This window comes from Pollachius pollachius (assembly GCF_949987615.1).
Source record: "Pollachius pollachius genome assembly, chromosome: 4".
Taxonomy (NCBI): domain Eukaryota; kingdom Metazoa; phylum Chordata; class Actinopteri; order Gadiformes; family Gadidae; genus Pollachius; species Pollachius pollachius.
Genome location: NC_136937.1, coordinates 25,558,552 through 25,576,049, shown reverse-complemented (window position 1 = coordinate 25,576,049; position 17,498 = coordinate 25,558,552). Strand labels below are relative to the sequence as shown.

The 17,498-nt window shown below is 42.9% G+C and overlaps 1 protein-coding gene across 1 annotated transcript; it reads left to right on the top strand.

The window, feature by feature from the left end:
- The first annotated feature begins 1,943 nt into the window (after positions 1 to 1,943).
- Positions 1,944 to 16,516, top strand: kynu (kynureninase). Its single transcript, XM_079734052.1, has 13 exons — positions 1,944 to 2,166; positions 3,369 to 3,489; positions 3,920 to 4,002; positions 4,706 to 4,767; positions 4,958 to 5,029; positions 7,900 to 7,974; positions 10,382 to 10,528; positions 12,595 to 12,693; positions 13,650 to 13,723; positions 13,875 to 13,927; positions 14,358 to 14,443; positions 15,368 to 15,598; positions 16,347 to 16,516. Exons 1-13 carry the CDS (start codon positions 2,007 to 2,009, stop codon positions 16,470 to 16,472), a joined length of 1,389 nt encoding a protein of 462 aa, XP_079590178.1. The 5' UTR covers positions 1,944 to 2,006; the 3' UTR covers positions 16,473 to 16,516.
- The last annotated feature ends 982 nt before the right edge of the window (positions 16,517 to 17,498 follow it).

Genomic DNA, 17,498 nt, shown 5'->3' with positions numbered 1-17,498 from the left:
ATGGCTAAAGTTTTGAAGACAATTATTGTAAATTCTAAGTTACACCTTAGTGTATGTGGGAGATTGATTTAAAGAGACTGGACAAGATTCACATTTACCCTTTGACTGTTTGTACTGTAATTTGTTGACAGATCATGTCATTGTGATACAGAAAGGAGAAGACAGCACTGCAAAGCACAAAGAAAAAAACAAAAAAACAAAACAGAAATGTGAACATGTCATCACAACATGGACAATGTCCTTAGGGAAAACTGTACATGCAGTGCTGTAGGAATTACACTGCAGTCTTCCTAAACCTCCAGACGTTCCTGTCTGGTGGGCCACAAATTCTCATTCTCAAGCAGCCTCACTCCTCTTCCTCTTCTTCTTCTTTCTGCTTTGGACCCCGTCCACTTCCTTGTCCTTCCATTGTCAGACATTTTAACATTGTGTTGTGCTCCAGCTATATATATACTTGTCAGTGATGGTTCATGAGATGCACCTTTGAGCTATTTCAGTAAACTGGTTGATCGTTGGTTGATCTAACGCTTCACACATTTCCCTTCGTTAGAGAAAGTCAAGATTCACCTGGGAACAATTGTCCAATTCAGGACAGATTTAGAAAAAAAGTCTAATGGAAATGTGTAGAAATATGCTTGACATATTATGACAACTTGTTGAACCATTTGCATGTAGAGCCGAAACAGGCGAAAACGATCCGGTTTCGTTTTATGCGGTTCAGGAATATCTCCGTAAAGACGGAGTCATTGCGAAACTGCATCAAGCTGTAGAAATGCTGTAGTAAATATTCAAGGCGCTGGTTCTCCACAGAAAAAAGTGGAGCGCATCAAGCCTGCGCACATGCAGCCTGCGCGCTGTATACAAACATTCAGTCAGGAGGACATTCAATCTTTTAAATTGAGCAGAAATACTTTTTAATGTACAGTTAGTAATTCAATTTATCAAGGGGCTTTATTTAAAGCTACAAAAAGAAAAAAATAATAAATAATAATAATAATAATAATAATAATAATAATTGAAAAAAGAATGAATTCAACGCAACTCTGACGTCCCCCAGCTGGTGGGGGGCTAATGACGTCATTGTTTGCGTTTCAGGCGTCCACACGAATCCTAACACGAAACCGCATAGGTCCGGATAGATTTGAAACCACCTCCGAGGGTGGTTTCAGAAATGTGCGGTTTCGGGCACCGGATTCGCCGGCTCCGTCTGGACGGTCGGCCGAAACGCACAAGACTTACGCGGTTTCACCAAAAAAATTGGCTTTGTGTGGACAGGGCCTTATGCAATGACCTAATGCCTAAATGTTGTGGGGATGGGACTATTCAATAGAGACCCATTACAGTACGTTTTGACCATAACATGACATAAGCAATTGATAATGTAGGAAAGAGCAGAGAATTGTACAAAATCATTTGCATGGATATACCAAAGCATTTGCAACTAGTTCAAAGTAATGAGAAACTGTTTTTTTGATGTGCACAAGTGACACAATGATGTGAAGATTGAACAGGTAGTTTTGAGAATTTCGATTCTGATCTGAGAAATGTACCAAAGCGACTGAGAAAAACTGTATTTGAAAACAAAATTGACTTTACAAGCTGGCCACATGACAGGGCCCAGACATCTACCCAATCAGCTGCTTATTCTTATAATGTTTCTATTTATGGGCCAATAGTGGTCAATCAATAAAAAAAATTATGAAAAAATGAAAATAGTTTGGCCAATCCAGGGCCCCTTGCAGACCTGGGCCCCTAGGCTGCAGCATAGGGAAGCCTGTGCGTTAATGCGCCTCTGCACGCCAACGACCATTCCAATTCAATGGGAGGCGTTGCCTTTGGCCGGCCCTCCTATCGCTCCAATTCGATCACGCGTCTGCCCTATAGATAGTATATGGTCTGCCCCGGGCGCTGACGACGCGTTTGCTGGGGCCGACCCGTTGCAACCCAAAGCAGAAGTAGTGCGATCACCACTTCAACTCATTGAAGCAAAGTGAACCTCCAAGTAGATGATCATGGAGCCTTGCGTCGCAGAGCTGGAGCGCCTGTCGGCGGAGCTGGGCTGCAGCCCGGTCTCCAGGGAGCTGGCTGCAGAGCTGGACCGGCGGGACGAGCTGGGCCACCTGAGAGAGCAGTTCTTCCTGCCGAAAGTAGCGGACCTGCCGCCGTGTGAGTGCGCGTGAGACGAGACGAGGCGGCATTACCTCAGGAGGCTAGAGTTGTCACTGTAGACGTAACAGGAAGGTTGCTGGTTCGATCCCCCACTCCTAGCTGAGTGTCGAGGTATCCCTGAGCAGGTCACCTCATCCTGACTGCTCCGGACGAGATCGCTGCTGTCGCCCTGCGTTGTTGACTCCGCCGTCGGTGTGTGGATGTGTGCGTGAATGGCTATAAGTCGTTTTGGATAAAAGTGTCAGCAAAAAGTTCGGAAGAGGATTAGGGCCACTCATAAAAAAAATAATTAACTTCTGACTTTATTCTCAGAATTTTCCTACCTACCATTGTCTCTACCAACCTCCGTGGGAGAGACACTTTGCTTTATGCAGTAGGAGGAAACCACACGCAGAGTAGCCAGTAGCCCAAGCCTACTTGTGCTTAGATGTCTTCCCTTAGCGACTTCTTGCGGGTTCGAGGGGTTCCAGAAGAAGCCATTTCGTTAATGGAAGACCAAAAGGTGAGTGAAACTGGAACATGTGTTGTTTTGGTGCCAGTTTCACAAGTGTCTCTCCCACGGAGGTTGGTCCTTACAGGTACCCGTAGTTCTGACTTTAAAGTCAGAATTCTGACTTTTTTCTCAAAATTCTGAGAGTAAAGAACTTAATTTGTTTTTTATGTATGGCCCTAATCCTCTTCCGTAATAAAGCCCCTAAGTGTAAAATGTAAAAAAGACGAGCTATGATGCATTGGTATTTGCAGTGGTATCTTGTGTGCTTGTTCCTGTTCAGACAAGACAGCACTAATACTACTTGTTGTAAACATTGTTATTGCAAATTATTCTGCAAGCCGCTTGGTATGGATCTGTCAGCGGGAGATTTCTGACTGGTTGGATGATAGATGATGCATGTGGTGTATGGACAACACTGATATTGTGTGTATATTTATCATACCATTGTAAGGAAAAGCCGGTTAAATAACTATTGAACAGCACTGACCTTCCATCAATACTTGAACTAGATGTGGTCATTATAATTGATAGAGACTTTCTTTATCTGTGCGCTCGTGTTTGTGTGTGCGTGTGTGTGTGTGTGTGTTGTACACAACACGCCAGCATCAATCCACATCATTTTTGAACATTTATAGTTTTAGGGTGCAGAAATAATCGTTATTAATTCATTAATCCCGTATGGCTTTTGTTTTTTTTGTCTATCTAGCGGATCTTTCGCTGGTTGACGGTAGCCAGGAATGCATTTACTTTGTGGGGAACTCACTGGGGCTTCAACCCAAAAGCACCAAGAAATATCTCGAAGAGGAGCTGGAGAGATGGGAAAAGTTGTACGTGATTAGTTCATTTCTTTATATATATATATCTCACATTTATATTCTGCTCACACATAAACAGAGGCAGTAACATTGACTTGACTCAACCTCTAGACCTTGAGCTTATTATTATAAAAAAAACATTGCCTTTTTTTCGTTTAGTTATCTATTTTATTTTATCATTACATTTTATTGCATGTTTGCTTTAGCTTTCTGCTAAATCTTAAACACACACTTTCTACAATGCATTTTTTAACTTTGCCCTTGTTTCGTTTTACTCATCTATTTTATTTTGTTATTTCACATGACAATGTTTTTACGTGAAGCACTTTGAGTGCCTCGTGTATGAAAAGTGCTATATAAATAAAGTTGCCTTTCTATACCTTGCCTTGAGAACGTGGTCTTTCTCCTCTCCGTGCACGTTGACACTGTCTGTGTTCTGCAGGGCGATACACGGACACACCGAGGGCAGCAGGCCCTGGGCGTGGGCGGAGGAAACCATCGAGGAGCTTATGGGGAACGTTGTTGGTAAGGAAGGAAATATTGAGGATAGTCACACTCAAAGACACTCTGTCGCTATACGCAGGGACGCCACTAATCATTGTTTTTACGTCCAGACTCATACATTTAATGCATACATTTTATATTAACACAAACGAGTCAGAAATGACTGACAAGCAACCCTTTATAATTGATTGAACTGTTAATAAATAGTAAATGGACTATTCCTTAAAGTATCACCCAGTATCAGATTTCTGCTGGCGACCCAATTGGTGAACCAATTCAAGGAACATATTGGTTGTTTCTTGTTCAATCAAACCGTAACACCGACTGTTGAGGCAGAGGGAAATGCAAACAAGATTTAGCCTAAGTTTTCTTTCGAGATGGTTGGGAACCTTGTTTGAACCTTGTATTGTTGACATTTGGATGACAAAGGTCATCATTTCAATGAATGGCATGACACTGGCTGAGTTTGTGTACAAAGTACACGCTTCCAATCATGCATCCTGCAGCAGCATGATTGGAACCAACAAATATTAAGCAAGTGTGAAAAAGCCTGTTCACCTTGATTTGAGGTCCACTGCTGATTTCGGAGACTACTAATAGAACAACACAGGATTGGAAATCATGAACTATTTATTTTTTTTCTTCTTCCTATCTTCTTCTTGTCTGTCTGTGTCTGCCTACCTGTATGTCTGTCTGTATGTATGTCTGTTTGTCTGTGCCACAGGTGCCAAACCAGAGGAAGTAGCTTTGATGAACGGGTTGACCGTTAATTTACACCTACTCCTAGTAAGAGCGCGTCCTGAAGATCATCCAGCTCATGTTATAAAAAAAAGAAAATAATCTCACAACATAAAAACAATCTAACACATTCTTTTATTGTGTCCATTGTGCTTCCATCAATTATGAGAAGAATGCTGGAAATGATCGAGTTCATATCCGTCATTCATAAAATTGGTCCTTTTATTCAATCCTGCAGCTATCCTTTTATCAACCGACAGCATCACGTCACAAAATCCTGATGGAGGACAAGGCATTTCCATCAGACCATGTGAGTTACCAACAAATAAACAAAGTTAAGTTATACTCCGTGGGAATCCTCAACGCAGGTCCTTAAATACGCTGTGAAATTACTCTCAAAACTTTTTACAAACTGTTGCAATGTAAATAAAACTGATTTAGTGGTTGGAGAGCAGGAGAGTTGCTAAAGCCTTGAATGGGTTGGCACGTGGTTATTTGTCAGAGCACCTCGAAACCCATGGGATGATTTATGAACCTCCTCAGGATGTCATAATGGGGGGGACGTAAGAGCTCTTGCTTCTCAACCTTCCCAAGGAGTCAGGAAACAGGCCTCAGTTGGAGCCTTTAATCCCCAATCAACACAGGGGTCAAGAAAAAGGCACACACCAAAGGGCAGTCAGAGAAACAGAATGTGAAAATAACATTTGCCCATTACATTGACCCATGGCCTTCTGTGAAAGAGCGGTAGCGGAGATTACTGCCCCAATTATTTCTTTCATGATGGTCCACTGAGTCCAAAAGGATAAGCCTTATCATTCTGTGACCCACACTCGATGAACTAGACGTAAAACAATATTGACAATAACACTACACTTTTCCAAGTTACAACCACATATCATGTCTTTTTCTTGTGTTGTTATCAAGTCGTGTTTGTTTTTAGACCACCATTAACAGTTATACCAGGTTAATACCTGTGTCATTTAGAGCCAACTTTTTAAATTAATGATAATAATTTAATGTAGTGATGACACACACACACACACACACAAAAACACACACACGCACACACACACACACACACCTATTAATACTGTGCTCCTTATGTTATTATTCTCCACTAATTTGACTGTAACAATGGCTTCATTCAACCATTTCGAACTTTACCACTTTAGTTAAAGGTCCCATGGCATGCTACTTTATGGATGCTTAATAGATAGATATTTGTGGGCCCCTAACGCAGTATTTGAAGACGTTCCCGAAATTCAGCCTATGGTGCAGAATTACAGCCGCTACGAGCCAGTCGCACATTGAGCTTTCCCCAAACGCGCCATTTCGGTGTCTGTTGCTTTAATGCAAATGAGGAGGAGAGAGGTGGGTCAAGGAGGAGGTTGGGGGTGTGGCCCTGAGCAGCTTGCAGCCACGGTACCATGCGCTCTGTTTACAGTGGATGTATCGCAATGGCGAGGCGCACACAGCCTTTAGCTGAATTCTGTAAATATTCTAGAACACTCCGGGTGCTTCGGCGGGAGTCCTGGAGTTCTATATCTAAGTAATATCATATTATACATAAATATCTATATCATATAAAATATTTCATCACGGCCAAAAGCTGTGTGCGCCTCTAGACGATATTATGAATCTCAAACGACTGCGTCGGGTTCTCCGACGTCTCTGGTTCTTCCACTTCCACATCAATCTGAAGTAGACTGAATGGCAACATGGAGGAAAAAGGGATTGTTGCCCGAGATTGTCTCCCGCTGGAGCCCCGCTGCCCGCTGCCGAGGCACCACTGCCTCGGAAGAAAAAAAAAAAAAATTATATAGCGCTTTTCTAGACACTCAAATACGCTTTACAGTGAAAGGGGGCACCTCACTCACTGCCACCAGTGTGTAGCACCCACTTGATGCACGGCAACCAATCTGCGCCAGAACGCTCACCATACACCAGATTGAGAGGGAGAGTAAGGGAATTAATGAGTCAGCCAATTATACGGGAGGATGATTAGGGGGCCAGATTGAATGAGCCCAGTTGGGCAGTTTTAGCCAGGACACCGGGGAAACCCCTACTCTTTGCGATAAGTGCCCTGGGATCTTTTATGACCTCAGTGAGTCAGGACCTCGGTTTTACGTCTCCTCCAAAGGACAGCGCCTTCCACAGCACAGTGTCCTTGTCACTGCACTGGGGCTTCAAGATAGATCATTTCCCCCCAATTCCTTCGTTCAAAAAATATATAGATAGGAATTCCCCCCAATTCCTATTCCCACTACGAGTCTCGTTGTGGAAATACCAGAGACGTCAGAGAACCCGACGTGTTATGCGCCATAACACCAACAGCAGTTACGGTTATCCAAATAACAAAGAAGTGTACAACATTTGTGTTACAGTGTGTGTGTTCACACACGTGCCACTTGCACGGTCGTAGCTCATTGGGCAAAGCAGTGAAAGGGGAGGCAGCATGTCCCTGTATGACGAAATACAGGGAATACATCCAAAACGGTGCGTCTGAGATTTGTTTTTTCAAATGCAGAGCAGGATAGCTAGTGCTCATTTTACACCTAAAGCCATTTATAGCTAGTGGGGGACCCTAGGCAGGCTAGGGGAACTATAATAATGTTAGAAAACCTCATAAAGTTACATTTTCATGCCATGGGACCTTTAAGCTGTTTGTTTGATCTCTTATACTAAATCCTGCCATTTATAAAATGGTTTGATTGTTCAAATTATTACGCTTACTCTGTTCAGACTTTAAACTTTTGTGAGTTTGGCTATTCAATTTTTTGATACGTCTCAAACTGCAGCTATGTTAAACATATTGTCAACCTCCCTTTATACTACATCACTACAGCTACATTTTCTTCAGGAAATGCATTATATAGTTAATCTCTAGTTTCTTGTCAACAAAGTTGTCAATTATAGACTATTGGATAGGTATTCAGAACAAGTAGCCCAGTGAGCTTGATTCATCTTCCATCTGTTTGCAAACGGTTTGCCCTATATTGCGGAATAGTTGAAAAATGTAATGAAAAATTGCGAAATGATGAAAATAAGTTAATTTAAATAACTTGAACAGTTGAAGAAGTACATTTTGAGTGAATGCTGGCTAAAGTTTACCAAAGGTGACCTGTGTCCTTTTAATGTGATCTGAACGTGGATTTGTATTCTTCTATCTATTCTCCTCAGTACGCTGTCGAGTCTCAGATTCGCCTGAAAGGTCACGACCCCAAGGAGAGCATGCTGTGCCTGTCACCAAGACCGGTACGTCTGAACCACAACCTCCGGCAGATCTGTCATTGAACTCAAGTCACGACCAAGGGGCATCGGTGGTGCGGTTTGTGAGGACGTGATGAGCACCGTCTGGGTAGTTGTAGACTGCGGCGACCGGGAGAAAGTTTTGGCTTTTGGGGCACTTGTCACCATCCAGACACACCACGGTGTGTCTGGATGGTGAAGTTCCGTCCGAGCAGTGATTTGTGTAATGTCCGTCTCCGAGTGCAGGCTAGGCTTCCCGAACACCTATTGTATAACACAGGGGTCAGCAACCTTTTCAACATGCAGTGGCAGTTTAACATTTTCTCGTTAAAGAGTGTGCCTTAAGCAACAATATATTAAAAATTAAGCTGAATTATGACACAGCGACCAAAAACATTTCCAGAAGACCTGGAATTATACTATTTCCATATAGTCCACAATATAGAAGGCAATGCATACAGGCCACTTGCAACAATATTTTAAATATTTTCTTCTCTATTACTCACAACCAGTGTTGGGAACGTTACTTTAAAAAAGTAATTAGTTATAGTTACTCACTACTTGTTCTAAAAAGTAACTGAGTTAGTAACTGAATTACTCTATAATAAAAGTAACTAGTTACCAGGGAAAGTAACTATTTGCGTTACTGTAAAAAAAATAAAGTTATGCTATGTGTCAAAGAATTTTGATTTTTCTGAGCAGTTTTCACTTGGCCTTAATGTGTTAAATGGTTGAACTGCCCATTCAAGGCCCCGATATGCTTCCAACAGAGGCCCCGTCCACACTAACCCGGGTTAATCCACAAATGCATAAATGTTTATCCATTTAGCCCTTCCGTCCACACTAAAACTGAGAATTCCGACTCTGAAAACTATGCTTTTCGAAAATGATCGCTGAGGTGGATAAATGTGAAAACGCTGGGTTCGCGTTGTAGTGTGGACAGGGTAGACGGAGGCTTTCAGTAACTATGACGTTCGGTTGCCATGATACTGCCATGACACTGCCACAAGCTTGCGCTCGAGACCGAGACGCTCATCAAAAAAATGGCAGGTGAAATGATAATGATGATCTCTCTGTACGATGTAGTAATTTATCTCCAGAAACAACTCGACATATTGGCTCAAACATATTCGTTGCTCCAACGCCGGAGGCGAGTGCTGTACTAATGTTCTTCAGTGATGGTAAAAAAACCGAAAGACGACAGTTCAAACCGTACTTGGAGCGGCGTTTCTGGACAAGACCGGGTCGAAAATGATTAACCAGCTGATCAACTGTAAATATCAGCTGATCGCGCGCTTGTAATCTAAACAGAGAGGCGTGGAGGAGTTACCATGACAACAACTGTTTATCAAAATAATTTCAGTGTGGAACGTGGACGCAAAATATTCCGAAAACGATCTGAAAACGGAGATCATTTTCATTGCGGATGTGCGTTTTCACATTTACCCGGGTTAGTGTGGATGGGGCCTGAATTTCATTTGCTTGGTTGCAAAGGCTGTGGAACGTCTGCCGAATACTACAGATGCCAACGTTTCATCGGATTGCTCCGGACTCGCCATTTCTGCATCTAATCTGTTTGGTGTGTGCATTTGCGTGTGTGTGGCGTGCGTGTCCTGGCTTGTGTGTAAAAACAATGGCTCCGATTGGCTACCATGAAACATGACTCTGCCTTAGCCAATCATAATCGCTTATCTCATTTTTAACCCACCCGGTCTCCTCACTAGCAGTTTGTGTTTGGAGCCAAGGGTGCATTCGGATTACGCAGTTTATTCAATCAATTCATAGTAACGCACTGCATTTTTCGTACAGTAACGGTAACGGCGTTATAACGACGGAAATAGTAATTAGTTAGATTATGCCGTTACTGAAAAAATAACGGCGTTACCTAACGCCGTTATTTTAAACGGCGTTATTACCAACACTGCTCACAACATAGGTTTAAAAACTATTAATTGATCCCATTTCAGAACACTGCTTTCTGTAACTAATTTAAACATATTTGCACTGGGAGGAAATGCCCAAAACAGAATAAAGTGCAAAAAAAAAAGAAAGGTAGAAATGATTATGCTGCCCCATTGTGCTGTGAATTTTTTTAATAATAATAATCATTATTTTTTATTTTATTTTTTTCCAAGTGTGCCAATGATTATGCTGCCCCGTGCCAGTGGTGGCACGCGTGCCTAGGGTTGCCGTCCCCTGGTATAAAACTAGGGTGTGTGGTGCATTTCATGTCTTCAACATCGTTATTACACATTCTATAGTGTGTTTAAATCCCAGCTGAAACAGTGGGTTCACTGTCTCTTTCAAAGCAAAAATGTATATTCACGTTCGCAAAATGCTCGCCATAGTCCCGCCAACATCGGAAAGTGGTTGCAGACTAACCGACTGACCGACCTTTTGTCTTTGTCTCCAGGGCGAGGACACGCTGAGGACGGAGGACATCTTGGAGGTTATCGAGAAGCAGGGCGACTCCATCGCCGTGGTGATGTTCAGCGGCGTGCAGTACTACACCGGGCAGCTCTTCGACATGGAAGCCATCACCAGGGCTGGCCATAAGGAGGTCCTGCCGTTTACACCCATCAGTCAATTCAACTGAATTGTATAGCCCTTAAACGGAGAGCCGAACACCGCTTGTAGATTGGTTTGCGCTGCAGAGGACTCCCTCTGTAGGTCGAACGCGTGCTCTTGCGTGCATGACCGTGCGATTGGCTGATATGGTCACCTCCCCTGCTTCCCTGCTATTTGAGCGTTGAGGTCACACGCCTCTCCGTTTGCCTGTTGAAACTGAACTGAAGGGGTGGAAACTGTGAGGGATGCCGGCAGCCCTGCTCCTGAATGAAATATGTCCCATACAGGGGCGTAGGAATGAGTTTAACATTGGGGGGGACACATATCGGAAACCTGACAGATCCGGTATAATTTCTAGGTGGGACAAATGCGCCTGTCTCCGATATTGGAGGGGACACGTCCCCTCCGTCCCCCCCGGTTCCTACGCCCTTGGTCCCATATCATACCACCAGGTGTGAGTGTGATTAACCGCTCCATGCCGTTTTGAAAATCGGCCTCTTCTGACATCACAAGTGAGCATGTCCACCTAGATTAATGACAAATAGATGAGCAACGTTTGCTACAGTCCACAAGGTAGGCTGGTAGACTGATCTATCCAGCACACATCTAGGTCGATGTGTGATCTTGCAGCTCTATGTATGTTACTGCATTGTTTAATTATCTTTTCATGATTGATTTCTCAGTTTAGGTCGATCAAATCTTCCAATGTAATAATCGTATTAACATAATATATCCTCACATCTTACATAATAAACAGTGATATAAAAATACTATTATTACTATTGGAACTATTGCTCCCTGACCGACTGTTGCCTTGTTGACATTGAATCTCTCTTCCAACCGACATTCGAAAACTGTTGTGAGATCAAACAAAACAAGAGAAGTTTTTATCTGTCCGAACAGACGGGAATGGTTGCGAGGTAGCAAACCTTTGTCTGAACCACCTCCTTAGGCTGTGTGCGCTGCATTCAATATTGACCGACAGGAGATATGTTGACAAGGGTTACATATGTCTGTGTCTATACGTATGTCTGGTTAGTTCATACATTGGCGCTCGTCAAACAATGTAATGCATCGGGGAGGGGTGTTTATATGTAAATGCTTTTTAAACATTGCCTTGCCGTACGATTCCTACCCAAGGTGAATATTATTGAACATGATTCCTGAGCCTTGAGCTCAGGTATGGTTCAAACGGATAAATGCTGCCACCTAGTGGTTCGATTAGTTATTACAATTTGTAATGCCTCATCCAATATTATACATATTGTTCTTAAAGTATGTTTTTATCACAATGTAACTATACTTTCTAGCCTTTTCGGTTGAGAAATTAGAACCACTATAAAATAAAACCCTTTTTTTGAACACTGGTGTCTCGAAGTCCTAACAATGGGTCTGTTTGTTGTACGTACCAGGGCCCGGGCACTAGACTCATCTTAACCAGTTTAGTCTGCTAACCTGCCCTGGTTCGTAAGAAGAGCAGACTCATATTTAGTTAAGTGTGACATCGGTGTTTGACCTCGTCAAACAATGTTATACATCGGGGGAGGGGAGTTTACATGCAAATGCATTTTAAACATGCCGTGTCGTACAGTTCCTACCCCAGGCGATTATTTGTGAACATGATTCTCGGCATTGCTTACATTTAGAGATGTACGTTTTCACCACTTCACGGATTTGTGCAAACCTTGTGTGTGTGGTACAACTCTATAACGTATCAGGCAGGGATCTCTCGTAAATTCTCTATGTGTACAGAGGTCGGGATGGCTGTGAATGCATTGTGAACCCCCCTGCCCACACACACACACACACACACACACACGCTAACACACGAGCACACAGACACACGCACGCACGCAGGCACACACACACACACGCCAAGACACAAGCGCACACACACACACGGACGAAAACACAAAAACACACAGACACACAAAAAAGAAAGCACTCGCACAAATAAACAAACACACACACACACACACACACACGAGAGCACACACACACTTAAGCATGCCCACGCACACACACAGATACAGTCTTCCTAACCTGTGCATCTTGCAGGGTTGCTACGTGGGGTTCGACTGCGCCCATGCAGTAGGGAATGCTGAGCTGAAGCTGCATGACTGGGGGGTGGACTTCGCCTGCTGGTGCACCTATAAGGTGAGGGGTCACAGGAAATGATTATAAAATGAAAAACAATAATTATGTTTTACAGCCATTGATGCCCAAAGGCCAATACCTAACAGCATTGGATAAATTCTGTGATGAAACTTTGTCATGGTTATTGATGATTATGAACTTCCAATATCATAAGTTGAAGTGTGTAGAGTTTAGTGAGCTTGCAGATCGCAACCAACTGAATCCCCCCCCCAGTGCCTGTATGTAATGAATCCAAAAGGATGTCATGGTCTATGACATCATCAAGTAGACAAGTGTCAAGTGATGAGGTTCCTCAACACTTTTCTATGACATCATCAAATAGACAATTGTCAAGTGATGAGGTTCCTTGACACTTGTCTGTGACATCATCAAGTAGACAAGTGTCAAGTGATGAGGTTCCTTGACATTTGTCTATGACATCAAGTAGACAAGTGTCAAATGATGGATAGATGGTAGTCATCAATTTAGTCAATGTAAAACTATAGGTCATGGCTGACAAGTGAAGGTCCTTTTACATTGAACACTGGGCTACGGTAGAAACATGGCTGTGCAACAAGGTGGCCCATGACATCCATGGCACCCATATAATATGAATACTTTAAGGTAATGAAAACACAAGCTCTGAAAACACTATTGAAAACATAATCATATTCTCATGGGATTAACAAATTAAATCATACTCCGGAATATTATATATTATATATATTATATTACTATATTATGTTCCGCCACACACTGCACATTAAAGGAATAACTGATTCCTTTAATTCATATGTGGACCTGACCCTTTAAACTTTAGACCAATCAAATGACTTTATCCCAGAACCTGAATCAGTAAATGCAGACCTTTATATTATAGCCTTTCGTTTTTTCCCCTTGTCTTTCAAACTGCTTTGGTTCCATGACATCCGTGTTGATGTTAGAACAAGCGTTGTTTTTGTCTTGCCCCACTGTAGTATGTGAACTCTGGGGCCGGTGGACTGGCGGGAGGGTTTATCCACGAGAAGCATGCCAACACCGTGAGACCGGCGTGAGTAAACCCCCCCCATCCCCCAATCCGATGGTCAAAGCCTCTTACCTCTCAACTGACCGGTTGTTAATGAGCCTTTTCGGTAAGTTTAGATAAGAGAAACATTCAGCAATATTCCTAATGATATCTTCCATGTCATTCCTGCCTCTAGGCTCCTAGGGTGGTGGGGACATGACAAAAAAACGCGTTTCCAGATGAATAATGGTAATTCAAGACCCATTTCCTTGGTACTCCTGAGCCTTGGCCTCAGCCATTGTTGAAACCAATAAATGTGGCCATCTAGTGGTTAGATTGGTTATTACAATTTGTTTACCCTCATCTAATATTATACATATTGTTCTTAACATATGTTTATCATAATGTCACTAGACTTTCTAACCTTTCGACTGAGAAATGAGAACCACTATAAAAAAGACACTTTTTTTTAAACGGATGTCTCATAATCCTAATAATGTGTCTGTTTGTAGTACGTACCAGGGCCCGGGCAGGCACTAGACTTATTTATACCAGTTTAGTCTACTAACCTGCCCTGGTACGTAAGATGAGCAAACTAACATTTAGTTATGGGTTTGACCTTTGTGACATGCCTCTGTGAACAGGCTCTATTACTGACTGCATTTTCTTCTGCTTCAAGTGATGGAGCTTCAACCAGGCGTGCATGGATATAGATTGTCCAACCAACCCATCCTACTAGTCTGCCCCCTGCAGGCCAGCCTGGAGGTACTGCAGCATTGCCAGATCTGACCTCGCTAAATGAAGCTGCTCTATTTGAGGTCTTTGATTTTGCATGGAAAGACTTACCCATCTACTTTTCACGTAAAGTATATAAAGGAGGGTGTCGACAGATCAGTATTGTTGAATTAAAACACATCTTGTCGATGGTTCTTAATCGGTAGGTAGGTTGGACCTGTGTCAGGAGATATGAGATGTTTGTGATAACTTGTGTTATCTGTTATGAGGCAGCCACGTAATGCCCTCGCATATTGTCCTGCAAATTAATAAAAAAAACTTTGGGAATTAGATTAACCCTAACCCTACTAAATGGCAAACTTTGTATGAAAAAATGTTGAGGCAGCTCTTTCGATCAAACTATGAGTTGCATGCGGGTAGAAACTGGCCAGAAGAAAAGAGGTTTGAGCTAGTTGGAGCCATGTCACACACTGACTGAAGAATGAAAAGGGACTGTTGAAGTTGTCCCGTCAAAGTTATTCATATATTTTTGTTAAACAGGCCTACTTTCTGCATTCATCCCTTATACGGGGAAAGAGACATTGAAGACCTCTGGTTTCCGCTAATCAGTTTCTCTTGAATTTCAATAATTCCACCAAAAATATAAACTATTTAACCCTGACACACTCAAACACAAAACAAGAACATGAGACTAGCACTAATACCGTAAACGTGAGATTAATCACAGGTTGTTATGGGATTCACTTGACTTAAATGTTTAATAGTTCGATAGCCCTAAAATATTGAGAGAGAGAGAGAGCGAGAGAGAAAGAGAGAGAGAGAGAGAGATAGAGAGAGTACATTGACCCTTGCCCAGTCATTTCATTGTCCAGAATGGGTAACCGTAACCCTGTGCTACACTGTGACCTCTCAACATCGCCATGGCTCTTGACCTGCCCCGCCCGCCCCCTCCAGATCTTCCACATGACCAGCATGACGGCGCTGCGCCGCAAGTCTGTGCTGCTGACGGGTTACCTGGAGTACCTGATCCAGCACTACTACAGCCGGGACCCCCGCCGGCCTGACCATCCCCACGTCACCATCCTCACCCCCAGGGACCCCCAGCAGAGGGGCTGCCAGCTGTCCCTGTCCTTCTCGGTGCCCATCATCAGAGTCTTCCTCGAGCTGGAGAGGAGAGGAGTGGCGGTGAGTGAGCCCCACACACCCAGAGCGGACAAAATGGGGGGGGGGCGGAAGTAGCTCAGGAGGTAGAGCGGGTTGACTTGTAACCGCTAGGTTGCTAGTTTGATCCCCGGCTCCTCCTAGCTGAGTGTCGAGGTGTCCCTGAGCAAGGCACCTCACCCTAACTGCTCCAGACGAGCTGGCTGACTGTGAATGTGGTGTGTGCGTGAATAGGTGAATGTTAGGCGATATTGTAAAGCGCTTTGGGTAAAAGCGCAATATAAATGCAGTCCATTTACATCAGCCAGCCATCAACCACACACACACCCCCCAGTGACCTAATACACTTTTGTGTTTGGGAAAGAGCATCTTCTTTGGTAGCATCTTTGTTTCAATTATCTTTGGCTTGTATATTTATCTTTTATATTTTACGTGTTTTCCTGGCACTAGACGCAAGCTAGGTAGGTTTAGCTTTTACGTTTGATGCTCATTGTATGGTGCATGTGTGTGTGTGCTGTGTTGCAAATTTGTGTTTTAGGTGTGTGATGGGATGTTTTGTATGTGTGTTGTGTTGTATGAGTGTTGTGTTTTATGTGTACGTTGTGTTGTATGTGTGCGTGGTGTGTTGTATATGTGTGGTGTTGTTTTGTATGTGTGTGTTGTGTTGTGTGTGTGTTTTGTGTTGTATATGTGTATGTGTATGTGTGTGTGTGTTGAATATTTGTGGGTGTTGTGTTTGATATTTGTTGTGTGTATGTGTGTTTACCTTCAGTGTGACATGCGGGAGCCAAGTGTGCTGCGTGTGGCCCCCGTGCCTCTTTACAACTCCTTCGATGACGTGCATCGCTTCGTGGAGCTCCTGGGAGAGTCTCTCATCGCCAGCGGGCCTCAGAAGTAGAAGCCAGCCCTCCATTCCTGTTTCCTCAGTAGCACTGTCTACGAAGGCTCCTTTGTGTATGTGTGTGTTCAAAATGTTCAAACTAGCCCCAGACAGCCTTGACAGGAGACGGTTGAACAAGGCTGTCTGGGGCTAGTTTGAACGTTTTTTACAAACCGCCACTGTGGAGTAAGTGTGTATGACGCACCTGCACACCTGTTGTGCATTGAGTCATCAGTCTGCACAGGTTAAATCAGCCACCACCATACACACTCAGGGAGATCTCCTGCACGGCAACATGGAGCACCAGCTCATGTATCAATGTCTGCAAACCTTTCAATAAACTGGCTTTCGACATCACACCCTGCGCTTCATGTGGCATGAACTTTGTAACAGACACATTTCACATATTGTAGTCCTGTATTTGGTATTTTAGGTAAATTAGTAATGCTAAATAGTAAAGAAAACTTAGTATAGAAAGATTCTACGGTTATTGAACGCAGACTATTGGAATTATATCAATGTAAACCACTACATATGCAGTAGTAAAAACAGCAATAACAATACAACTATTACTATATATATAAAAAGGTACTTTAGCCAATGAGGGCAAATGTCACAAATTCAGCCTCCCAAGACTACAGCCCTCAACTTTATTGGTTCCCTCGGTGGGTAAGCCTGAATAGTTGCACGCATGTGACAACACAATGCATTATCATTAAGCAAATCAGCAATCAGCAAATGCCTTTCCATCGAGTTGCCATGGTTTCGCCAAAGATTCTAGAAGGTTTCCCCACCCAAACAACTAGTATGTCCTCTTTTGGGACATACTAGTTGCACTTATGGGTGTGAGGAGATAAAAACCGAACCCAGTTCGGTTTGGATCCCCACCAGGAATCAGTTGTAGTCACATTATAACATTACATCATAAATATATACATTATAATGATTCAAATCCCTTAATAAACCCATGCTCACTATATATCATGTGCTGTAAATATATGTACTGTACATATGTTCTGTATATATATATATATATATATATAT

Excerpts from the sequence above, each read along its gene's own strand:
- kynu (XM_079734052.1), top strand. The coding sequence starts at position 2,007 with ATGATCATGGAGCCTTGCGTCGCAGAGCTGGAGCGCCTGTCGGCGGAG. Across the intron at positions 4,003-4,705 it reads GCTTATGGGGAACGTTGTTG|GTGCCAAACCAGAGGAAGTA; the intron begins GTAAGGAAGGAA and ends TCTGTGCCACAG. Across the intron at positions 5,030-7,899 it reads AGGCATTTCCATCAGACCAT|TACGCTGTCGAGTCTCAGAT; the intron begins GTGAGTTACCAA and ends TATTCTCCTCAG.